Source organism: Phytophthora parasitica (assembly GCF_000247585.1).
Source record: "Phytophthora parasitica INRA-310 unplaced genomic scaffold supercont2.15, whole genome shotgun sequence".
NCBI classification, from domain to species: Eukaryota; Oomycota; class Peronosporomycetes; order Peronosporales; family Peronosporaceae; genus Phytophthora; species Phytophthora nicotianae.
The window spans coordinates 389,638-401,543 of NW_008649001.1; the positions used below are offsets into that span (position 1 = coordinate 389,638).

General features: G+C 45.0%; 3 protein-coding genes across 3 annotated transcripts; 2 read left to right on the forward strand and 1 right to left on the reverse strand.

Moving 5' to 3' along the window:
• Positions 1-2,245: 2,245 nt before the first annotated feature.
• Positions 2,246-3,073, forward strand: PPTG_08120 (hypothetical protein; the record flags this gene model as incomplete). The annotated part of the gene is made up of 1 exon (XM_008903051.1): positions 2,246-3,073. One exon carries the CDS (start codon positions 2,246-2,248, stop codon positions 3,071-3,073), a length of 828 nt encoding a protein of 275 aa, XP_008901299.1.
• A 1,030-nt stretch (positions 3,074-4,103) lies between these two features.
• PPTG_22316 (hypothetical protein) lies at positions 4,104-4,439 on the reverse strand (the record flags this gene model as incomplete). Its single annotated transcript, XM_008903356.1, has 1 exon — positions 4,104-4,439. One exon carries the CDS (start codon positions 4,437-4,439, stop codon positions 4,104-4,106), a length of 336 nt encoding a protein of 111 aa, XP_008901604.1.
• A 1,142-nt stretch (positions 4,440-5,581) lies between these two features.
• PPTG_22317 (hypothetical protein) lies at positions 5,582-6,434 on the forward strand (the record flags this gene model as incomplete). The annotated part of the gene is made up of 2 exons (XM_008903357.1): positions 5,582-5,763; positions 6,422-6,434. The coding sequence occupies 2 exons, from the start codon at positions 5,582-5,584 to the stop codon at positions 6,432-6,434; spliced, it is 195 nt and encodes a 64-aa protein (XP_008901605.1).
• Positions 6,435-11,906: the final 5,472 nt, after the last annotated feature.

The window sequence follows — 11,906 nt, forward strand, 5'->3', positions numbered from 1 at the left end:
CATTCGTGTGTGACACGAGTGGTACTCAAGGATACGCCCTCCAAAGGGGGCAAAATGCCCCCATTGACCACGAAAGGGTTAATAAAGTGAGCGTTCACTGTATTAAGTTGCCTGTTCTTTTGTAATAGTATTTAGCATTTACTGTAACTATTGTAGCATGACCGGTTAAATAAAAACTTCTTTTCCTTCCTGTTTATTTATCTCTATAACTTTGTTCTATTTATATTCAGCATCATACGATATTTACTTAATTTACCATGCATTACTATATATAGAGACGGCGATTGATGTTAGTCCTATTGCCGTATGATGCGGCTGTCCTGTACCCAATACATAAGCCGCAAAGGTTGTATGCCTGCTTCGGCTACTCTAGTTTTTCACTTTGCTATTTTCAAGCTCCTCATCAAACGACTTCGACTATCCCAACCACACTCCACTCTTCCGGTAGTCAACATCAGCGGTATATTCGCCTAGAAGCCAGTTCTTCCGTTATGCTGTGGCCGTCTTATTGACATGCAAGCCTGTACTACGGGACGCTCTGAGGGTCCCCCCTTCTTCTATATCACTTTTTACATTGTCGGGCGACAGTGAGGACTTCTCAGGGACTATAACGCCACACCGGCGTAGAGTTACAGCCCGTGTTCGACAAAGAAGCACCGACAGTGACGAAAAGGCCGCAGAAGAGACCCTCGGTGACTTAAATACGCGCAGTCCGTGTGTCAGCGATGGAGACGATGACTATGAATATGCCAACGACAGCGAAGACAGCAGTAACAGCGATGTATACAACCACGAACATGACACTGCATCTACTCAAGATCAAGACCAAGATCAAGAAGAGGAGTTGGTAATCACCGAACATCCCATCCCTTTTTCAACAATGCAAGAGGCTCGGGTTGCGCTTGACGGTCTCGAAAACGCCAGGTTTGCTGTGGACTACAACGGGAAAACGCTTACAGTTCTTTATTGCACTTCGCATGCGGGCTGTAATGCTGCTGCCAAGATCAAGATGAATCCAAACTGAGAATACATTTTGTCGCAGACTGGGACACATTCTCCTGTAGTAGTGCCGACAAATGCTCAGAGAACGGGTATTCACAAACCGCTTCTGACAGAAGTCGACAACCTTCTTCTTGGTGGTTAAGGCCCAAAACAATGTCTGGGTACTCTTCAGAGCAGGTATGAAAAGTCTCCGGAGGTATTAGCGCTACTACCAACAGCCAGGCAACTGAAAAATAAGGCTCACAAGCTCCGAAAAAAGGGGGATTTTTCGATCACGACATACGCTGATTTAATGGTATGGGCGTCGCCAAGAATGTGCACTACGAAGGAAATGTTCTTCCAGCATATGGCCTACAACATTGAAGAGGATGGAGAGAGGATCCTGAAACAGCCTTTCGACTATCAGAACGAGCTCCTCGTTTTGGACACGTTTTCGGAAAAGTTGGACAATGGTGAGATTTCTTTGGGCATCATTTTTACCTCGAGGCGTTTATTCCGTACTGGTCCACGAGCAATCATTGGGCAGCGGTCCATGCACAGATCATTGATGGACTTTCTTGCTGCAACGGACGGAGCGTACAAACTTCACATCGGCGGCTATACTCTGGTTTCGTTTGGAACATTCGGGGTGCACTACGGTGAAACAGAAAAATACCACCAGACCTTCTATCCCATGGCTTTCATGTTTGTTCGTACCGAAACAGCATTCGCCACCAACCGACTTTTTCAAGTATGCCAACACCGCTGCCTGGAGTTTTTCAACGGTTCCCTGTGTCCTCGTTTCGGTTCAATGGATCACTCACGTCCAATTGCAAATGCTTTCCGCCAAATTTGGCCAGAGATAAAGTTGTTGAACTGTTGGCCGCATCTACATAGAAAGGCGCGTGAGAAAATGGGGCTTTTGGTTGAGAAGGAGAGCTACGATGAGAACATTAAGACGCAACTCGAGTATCTGAGTTAGGCCCGGTCTGCAAGCCAAGTTGAAGCTTTGTGTGCATTGGTGGTCGATAAATGGGTTACTCTTGGTGAAATCGAATACGCCCAATGGCTCGAGACAGAGTACCTGACGGAACCTTGTGATTTATAGTTTTACAGTGCGAGCGATGCGCCAGGGGTTGCACCGAATCAAAATCCTATTGAATCGCATTATCGGAAGATAAAGGCTACTGCAGTAAACCATCTTCGGGCCGCAACAGGTCACGTTTTGGCAGGGACTTTGCCCAAAATTTTGATAGCAAGTGCTATGGATATTGGCACTGAACCTATTCGGCATTTCGCATCGGGACCTGTACATTCTGACCTGCTAACGACCGCTCTGCTACTGTGCAAAGATGATAACCACCACCCGAAACACAAAGGAAAAAGCCCCCGTGAACTCAGCAACATTGATCGGTACTTCTTCAACGCTTACCCCTACGTAGTGCGAGACGATAACGCCCTTGGAGTCAAGGTAGATGGGTTTAGAACTCGGACCTACAAAGGCTCCCTTGAGGAGGTTCTTAGGCGAAATGAGACCGTGGAAAATATCCCGCTGAAGTATCTGTCACTCCACGCTGTAAAGGTTATGGCACAGTTTCCAGTCCGCCATGATTGGGACTCTCCGTCATGGAGTGTTCACGAAATCGAACGCATCCGGAACAAGTACAAATGTGACTGCAAGGAGTTCTACCAAACTGGGTGGCTGTGTGTGCATATCCTGGCGACTCTACATCTCGTTGATTCGCTTGACTTGAAGATGATGATTCGTAATTTCCCGGCCCGTAAACCTCCAGGGCGACCACGGAAGAAGACACGGTGCCTCGATCGCGACGACACAAGAAAATCTCAGTATTCGGTCAATGCTTTGGTTAAGCGATTGACGGAAAAGCCGGCCAGTGTGATTAACTGGAGTATTTTGACAGTGCAAACTTCCAGCGACGAGGAAGGCGAGGAAACACAGTGTAACTACATTGGCAAAATCAAACCTCCTTTCATGCGCGGCGGTAAATGGCACTGGGACATAGAGTACGAAGAACTGGCCAGGACCATCAACTACTCGTTCCAGATGGGGCACAACTTAGTGCCCAACTAGCGTTACCCTACGCCTGCATGGATAATGCATCCTTGATTGCGTAAAAGTACGAACAGAAAACTATAAAACTAACCCAAAAATAAAATAAAAAAACTCGCATGGAAACACTGTCATACAAAAGAGCCAAAAGGTATCTGAGCCGCTGCACACGTTGCATATGGATTCATTGGGGAAAATAAGACCCCAGGGTCTTTATACTACTACTGGGCACCAGTACGCTCTAGCAATAGTGGACGATGCTACTGCTTATAAATGGTACTTTGTAATGAAGTCTCTTAAAGAGGTAGGGACTATAGTAAAAAAAAACCTTATTAAGTAGCTGGAAAAACAATTCCCATTCAAGGAAAAACGGATAAGAACAGACGGCGGTACTGAATTTGTCAACGATTTTCTAAAAGGGAACTGCACTAGGAATGGAATTGTGTACCAAAAGTCAAATGTAGAGTCTCAAGAAGAAAATGGGTCCGCTGAGCGAGCTCACCAGACAATAATGGGTAAAGTTCGGTGCGCATTAATAAGGTCAGGTATGGCTACTAAATGGTGGCCAGATCAATTGAAATATATGACAGTGGTAACTAATAGTATACCGACAGCCCGACTTAAGGGAATATGTCCACACGAAGCGCTATTTGGGACCAAACCAACTGGGGTGGATCTTCAAATATAGGGAAGTACATGCTACGCCCATGTACCAAAATCAAAAGCAGGCCAATCCGAAGCTCAGTGAGCGGGCTGTAGAGTGCAAATTGCTGGGTTTCTCCGAAGATTAGAAAGGATATCGTCTACTCGATATTAAAGGAAATAGGTACATCAACGCTCGTGATGTAAAATTTGGGACAACATATACTGAGGGACTGATATCACGCTCCTTTCCGTCCGGGGAAATTGTGAAATGTGATGAAATGGTCCTGGAAGTAGGAAAGAGAAAAAGGGAAAGAGAACCAAATCTATTTGACGGCTCTCCCCGGAAACGCGCCCGCTTTTTAGAAACTGTGTTCTAAACTAGAAATTCAGATATGAACAAACAAATTTACTGGATTCTTAAAATTGCAACTACCACGCCTGCCATAAATTGACCCGAGGTAGGTTTAGCAGGGAAAATCCAGGATCGCCTCATATACTCGTCTAGATAGGCGCCTAGACGGTCGATGCCCATGCCTCTCATTGCCTTGATGTGACGCTTGATCCGCGTCTCCCACAACCCTTCAATAGTGTTAGTATGGGTCCCAGTATTAGGGTTCACAAAGTTTTCACTGTGATTTACCCAACTGTGCAAATACTTCATAGACAACAGTGTTCTGTTGTTTTCCAGTGTGAACTGCTTCCCACCTCTTTCACAGACGTAGGTAGCGAACATGTCGGACATGATATGCGTCCTATTACAGAGATGAAGAGTTAGTTCTCTGGATTTTATCCAAAGTTGTTGGGGCGATACTACTGGAGGTACGAATCACCGCGAGAACATATAAACTGTATTGCTTAATATGAAAGGAAATTATAGAAATGTTTAAATGACTTGTCAATATTTATCACCGTGTATATGTTATTAATATCCAATGCATGTTGCTTGAGTCATTTACGGGCGACATTACAACCAACACTCTGACAATGATATAATCATAAGGAACAAATTGTTACCTACGAGCTCTTGGATAATGACTACTTACAAGCCACAAGTTCTTTTTTCTCTCATCCCTCACCATTTAGCACTAAGGGCAAAAGCAACTCGAACTAAGTACTAACCACTACAGCCTCGTGTGGTAAGACGCCACCGTCGCAGCCATTACCTTTCCCACCCCAAAGTTTGTACTTATGTTAATCATCTGAACTTTATGGCGCCTCAATACGTTTCAACTGCCACATCCCACACCACCGTCGCAGTCACAACCTTACCCACTCGAACGCCCTACAAAGTTTCTTACTTTTGTTATTGATCCAACAGCCTTAGATATTGCTTACATCAAATTTTCTTCATTTAGTCAACAGCCTTAGATATTACTTACATCAAATTTTCTTCATTTAGTTAACCAACATACTTTCCACAGTTAAGTCTTACGTTACCGTCCCAATTGTGCCATGTTCAAGCCCAACGTCGCAGGTATTCGTTGTGGTCACTCGTCGTAACTTTCATTGTGGATTTTCGATCCAAGGGCACATTGACTTGCGTTTATTTTACTACTAAAGTCTCCCACTCACTAAAGGTTCCGGAATCCATGTCACTTATTCAACAGCCGCAGCAAGCTCGCGCGAACGAGCAGGAAGAAACAACTATTATCTCTGTTCCAGATAATCGCCAGTGTATCCGTCGAACAACACAAACTAATTTAACCCAGGTCGGTCTCATGACTTTACAAAACGCCACTGGAGTTTCAGCTTCTCAAATCGGTACGACCATGCTGGCTAAAGATGCGAACCCACTTGTGATAACGAAGGATGCTACTTACGCCAAAAGCAAAACGCGCTCCGATATATTAGCACCTAGTACAAGTGTTTATGCGTTGTTCTCATATGAAGGCGGAGAATTTCCACAGCTACCACGAAGTTGACGCGTTTAACCGTATTCGATATGTGATGTGGATCCACCCTGAAACGACCAAGTTGGCCCAAGCTTTTCCTTCCACTTCCAAGCTACTACACCGTTGGCATATCAATCGCAACGTCCTTGTCCAAGCTAAAAAGAAAATGAGCAAGTGAGTGTGCCGAACGTAGCTGTTTGGTAAGAAGATAAAGAACACACTGGATACGGACACTTTTATGGCTAAATACTTTGGGACGTTCGATGCTGAGACTGATATGCATTTAATTGCCGCTGTGGTGGTATTTGCAAGCTGTCCAGCAGTATGGGAAAATGTCTTATAAAGAGTGGTGGCCTTACATGAAGAAAATTATAAAATACTGGACAGATCATTATCGTCATTTTAAATATCAATTTACAACCACGGTTGAGGTACTGATGCATCCATGAAGCGGCGGCTAGACAACTCGAAAGAGAAGTCAGTCGATTTTTGTCACTCATATTCTGCCTTGGCGGGTCGGTGCTGCTAGACGTAACAGCCTTCAAATTACCCGTGATAAGAATGACATTCCAATGCGCTTATGTGTAGATGATTGCATTTCCGCAATTAATCAAATAACAAGCGTCTGGGCATTGGCGGAAACATTTGAAAGCTGGGACAAAGCACACAAAGTTGTTGTTCACAACCTCGAGCGCAGTGTGTGTAATGGTGCGTTCCATCAACTGTACGGCGACCCTGTATCACTAAAAGGTGCACATCATAGACTCCAATGATCAAATTAAGTTGACTAATCTCCTCGACAAACATTGGTGGTTACCTGGGATATCTACAGAGCGAACGGATAGAATTCTGGAGCCTGCCAGAACCAAACATCTATGCTGGTCACAATCAAGGCCACATAGGGAAAATGTCATGGAGAGCATTGCAATAGACGTGAACCTAGTTTATTTGAAAGAATTGAAGAGTCTATCACGACTCGCAAATGGTCATCACGTAGCTTTTTATCATTCCGATGCAGTTGAAGACGAAGATTATGAGCCCACATATCTGCAACCAGGAGTGTGGGGGTACGTTGGACTTCAAACCCTAGGTGAATAAGTGTCACATTACCTACTGAAGGCTAAACTGAGATTGAAGGTTAGGGTCAGTAAAGAGCATGAGCGTTCAACTTCATATAAAGTATAAGATAACTGCATGATTTTTCTTGCTCTGACACCAATGAGCGATTCTATATCTACGTCAAAACAAAATACAGCATGAAATTTGTACATAGACTATTTGTTAAAACTAAAAACATTTTTATTGTGATTGAAGACACAGTTTAAAGTTGATGACTTAGCGGACTTTTTTCCTTATCGTTTTTAAGAATAGTAAATGTTTTGACTTGTCAATTTAGCAAATGGCAAAATTGTATTTTGAATCTCATTAAGCTCGGTCTAAAGCGTGCAGGTGGACCATTACTTGAGAATTGCTTGCAGCTACGGGTTCGGGTGGCCCTCCTGGAATCTTTGACAGCAGTCCGTCCAATACCTTGTCAAGCAGACTACCGACCAGTAGGTCACCCCACTTACAGCGCAAGTATTAAAACTTATTCTTGCTTTTACGACGTTTCTTGCGGTCAGATTATTGCTGTTGAACGCGCTAAAGGAAAGGTCCGGTTATCTTCTATTCGCTGACTTAGTGCATTCTCCAGAAGATGTCCTAATGATTCTCTAGCTGAACTGGTACGGACGAAAGCTTCGCTCGCCGAGATACACACCGAGCGGGGAGTCTCCATAAGGTCGACCAGCTTTTGAACAGCGATTCCGCCTCCAAATCGACAGGTGCTCAGAGTTAAAGCGGTAACGTCGGTCAGCCGACGGTCGGTGCTCTGGCGGTGACGGCAGAGGAGGATGTCGGGCGTCACCAGCAAAACTTGAGTACCTTTTACAGTAGCGTAAGGGTCAGGATCGTCGGCCATCCCAATCTTCCTTGTCACGTCCGGTGTCAGACTACGACGGCGCCGTTGCAGGCGACGCTGCAGCTGCAGGATTCAGTACAGCTGGTGCAGGCAGCGTAGCAAAAGTGGCACGGGCTATGCTAGGGCTGCTGGTGGATGTCAAACCGCAGGCGACGACGGGGATGAACATGGAGGGGCCAGCAGAGAGTCTAGTGGCGACAAGTACCGCCGCGGTGGGATATGATGAAACCGACGGTGGTTGTGCAGTCGGGCCGAGCTCTAACAGGGACTTTGAATCACCGGTCAGGAGCTCCGGTAGATCATCAATCGTGTAGTCTCCGAGGTCGACGTGGTCTGGCGCTCCGGGCGCCGAAGGAGGAATTGTGACAAGCGAACACAGGTACGCAGTCGCAGCGATGAGATCAGACACCAACCCGAAGTCAACACTCGCTCCTAGAGCGACAGTACTGACATATGTATGATTGGATGATAAACGCATGGGAAACATACACCATGCAGAAGCCACGTGGTTTAATTGAGAATGGTAAAAAACAAATAAGGCTCGTATATATAGAGAAATAGAATAAAAACGGATCCATTCTTATCTTTCTTTAAAAACAAAAAAAAACAGAAGAACATACTATACACAAGCGAACCAAAGCATTAAAAGGCATAGCCATAATTGCCTATGTCTATAATGACAGTTGCGACAGCTGGCGCTACTTTGTATGGGATTAGAATTTCTCCTGGTTATACTATGAATGTGAGGAATGTTTTATAACGTTAAGAACAAATCGTCTTCTGGTAGCCATTCCAGACACCTTGCGTCTTAGCAGTTCCAGCAGCAACACGCAGGTTTAACAAAGCGTTGTCAACACTGTTGGGATAGCTACTTTTCAATATGCATATACATGAGTATCTACCAAAACTGAGGCCAAGCACAATCTTAACATTTGTCCTTTTTTCTTGCTGGGGTTATAATTTAAACGATCTTTACAGCCCCGCGTCAATGTTAACTAGTGTGTTGACTCTGTATTTAATGGTTACTTCTGACTATATATAATCTTAGATTAAGCAAGAAGATGGAGCAAAGGAGAAGAGGGCTCCATCGGGGATTTGCACAGAATAATAATAAAAAATGTCTAAAGTCGGCTTTTGCCGTCCTTGACTGTGTCGACTTATATCGATTTGCTTCCTACTCTGTATGTTGGTGCTAACGACTAGCTCACAGGATTATGTAGTGCTGAAAAATTTATAGCAAAGACACCACACTATTTTTGTGTTACCAAGAAACTTCCTTGGGCAAGAAACCCTACTATCAAAGCATTTTTTTAAATACTTGCTGCTCCAGGTTACGTTTCTGCGCCTCGGCTGGGTGCAACTTCAGAGATGCTACATTTCTAACGGCGCTACTGTGGACTCAGGTTCATTGTTGCAGAACAAGATTACCAGGCTTCCCAGCCTAAAGCCAACGGCCTTTTGTTCAGAGCCACTGCAGTCACATCGTATTAGCAAAGTCGTATTGAATCAGGAGGTCTCATAACGTAGCGGTTAGGGTAACATACCTAGGTCGTACTAGCGGTGCAGCAGTATTAGCCTAAACCGGCGGCTCGTGGTTGGCAACAAACCGGTCACACCGGAGGCTGTTGTGTATTGGGCTCACTGTATGCCCACTACTTCGGCTTACACGTTGACGCACGTGTATGCGTAGTTTGTTTAAACTTAGATTAAATATACTTACGTCTTGTAAGTATATATTTACTTAAATAAGAAAGCAAAGCCGATTTACCGTAAAATCGAGAACTGTTGTTTATCTTTATGTGTTGTGTTTGGGTTTCCTCCTAAAGTGATATTCTAAATGAAAGGTGTTTGCTAACGAGCGGTTGGCAGAATCCTGCTAAGCTAATTGGTTGAAAGAGATTGCCTTTCAACCAATAGAAAGTCTAAATGCACACAGACCAGTGGTCTGTCAAATGTAACCATTGGTGTATCTCACACCAAGGTGAGACCCATTGTTGTAATCAAGTGGCTACACGTAGCCACTTGGGTGTAACCCCGTTACAGTTCTTCGCGGTCAACACTGTACGTCGGCAAGCCGTCATGCAGTCAATAGCGATCAACTTAAGCACGACTGCGCGGAGACAATTTTCGCCGCGCTGCTTTCGATGGATCTTTGGACGTACACAAGAATTCAAATTTGAGCCAAGGTGTGTACGGGGTTGAGAAGGAGGTGGATAAACTGTTAACATACCATTAATATACAATAGTGAGTGCGCTTAACGCGCAACAATTGCATCGACAAGTGGCTTAGCCAACGCCATTACATGCCTCAGCTGGCGGCTCACAAAGAAACCCACCCAACCAAAACAGTTATGGTGGGTCTGGCAAGAATACGATGTGCTCCACGGCACTTTACTTCAAAAGTTTGAAAGGGCGAGCTATGTAGTCAATGGTCAGAGATGCCGTTGCTGTGATAGCACCCCATGTGAGTGGGAATAATTCGTGGGGTACATATCTGCGAGTCTGTTCAGGATGCGGCCAGGCGGAGACATCGCGGCCGGCGAAACCTGGGTGCTGCGCTATATCAGCTCTATCACTTCCTGAAGCATGGAACACTGACGAGCCCACGCTTCAATTTCTAGTCTGCATCAAGACACATCTCACTCTGATATCTACACAAAGGTGGTTTTATTGTTGGTCAGCAATCTAAGCCTCTGGCAGCGTCAGATCATCTACTTTTGTTTTGGATCTATTTTTTTAAGCCGAGCTCGGCCTGTAGTTTCTTGTCCGAAGCGGTAATACATTCATCCACTGCGGACCTCGCTGTGAGCGACTCTAATGTAAACGCACATATATAGTGGAAGGCGGCGAAGCACTCAACATGGTAGCCACGCAAGCTTGCCGTGCACCCGTACTTTTTAAAAGGTCCCGCAACGAGCACAAATAGCACGATAATTTTCCATTTGAGTGCTTGTGGAGTCTGGTGTCAGTATGTGTTTGCTTGTGTCAGCGCCAACTATTTCTTGCACAGTTTCTCGCTGAGGTGTCGCCTGGCGATTTCTTCGGATTAGGCAAAAGTGTGTTGCCGTCATATGATCAGCAACTCGTCGCTTAAGTTCGCGCAGTGAAAGCTGCTTACACTTATCGGGAGGGATTTTGTTCATCAAGCAAAATGCGTTGATGAGCGACAGGTTTATCGCCCAGGTAAATATGCTCATCTCCAACCGAGCCTCTTTTCAACGTATTGGATTGATACTTCTCAACTGACCCGCTCGGTCAACTGCATTCATAAATATGCTGTAGACAGCTATAACCGCTGACGCGTCCAGCGTTTTGCGATGCAAATTCTATCCACCTGTCCATCGATGGATTGGAGCAAGGCCGTGACACAACCCAGTTGCCTCAGGTGACGATCCGATCAGGAGACACTGAGAAGGAGTTCCACTGAGGCCGTTCGTGCGAAAGACTACAGACTTTTTATCCAGGAAAATAATGAATCCGGCGTGGTCCACTATTCTCACTGTAGTAGAGAATGCTGTTCTTTTTGCTACTGAAAGTTTCTGTTGAGCACGGTTATCGGCAGCTTGAGGGGATATTTATCGCTTGGCTCCGCAACGAAGGCAGCCCGACTCCGCAACGAAGAAATCAACTCTGATTGGTTAAATATTCTATGTAATTAGGTCATAAACTGCGCTTTATTTAAACATATTTTAAGCGAGTAGTTTCGAAAAAATGTTATTTATTAATACAACGCTGTCTGTGTAGTTTAACGTAACGAAAGGAGCCTTCATCGCCGAGCATTCGAATGCCGATTGATCTGCTTACCGAATATGGATACACAGAGGTCGGGCTACATGCAGTGTTTTCATCCGGAGAATTAGCAGGGAGATTCATAAGCGACTTCGCGTTGAATTGCAACAAAAGTGTTCGACTTGCTAAAAACCACGGCAACTTCAGAAAATGGGAGTGTACTGCACACGGGTGCAAGTGGTTTGTCTCGATAACTAGAAAACGTGTCAAAAAGGAAACAAAAAGCAACCGTAAGAGGCCAGTTACGAAGCTCAGCCACATTCCCGACAACTTCTGGTATATTTCAAAGTACAATTTGCATCATGCGCAGTGCTGCACCAGCTCGGCCAACCCCAATGGGCGTCAAATCGAGCAAATGCCTGGTTTTCAAGCTTCTATCTTAGAAGGACATAACACGTCTAGGTCCCGCGTTGTGAACAATCTAAGAGTTTTAGAGAATGTAGATGTTGCTTCAAAGTCAGCGGTTCTCTACAGAGTGATTCGTGCTGCGTTATCACGATTGGAGGCTGATGACAAGTCGGAATTTAAGGCCCTACCCGCCTATATGGAGTTATTTGCACAACAAAAT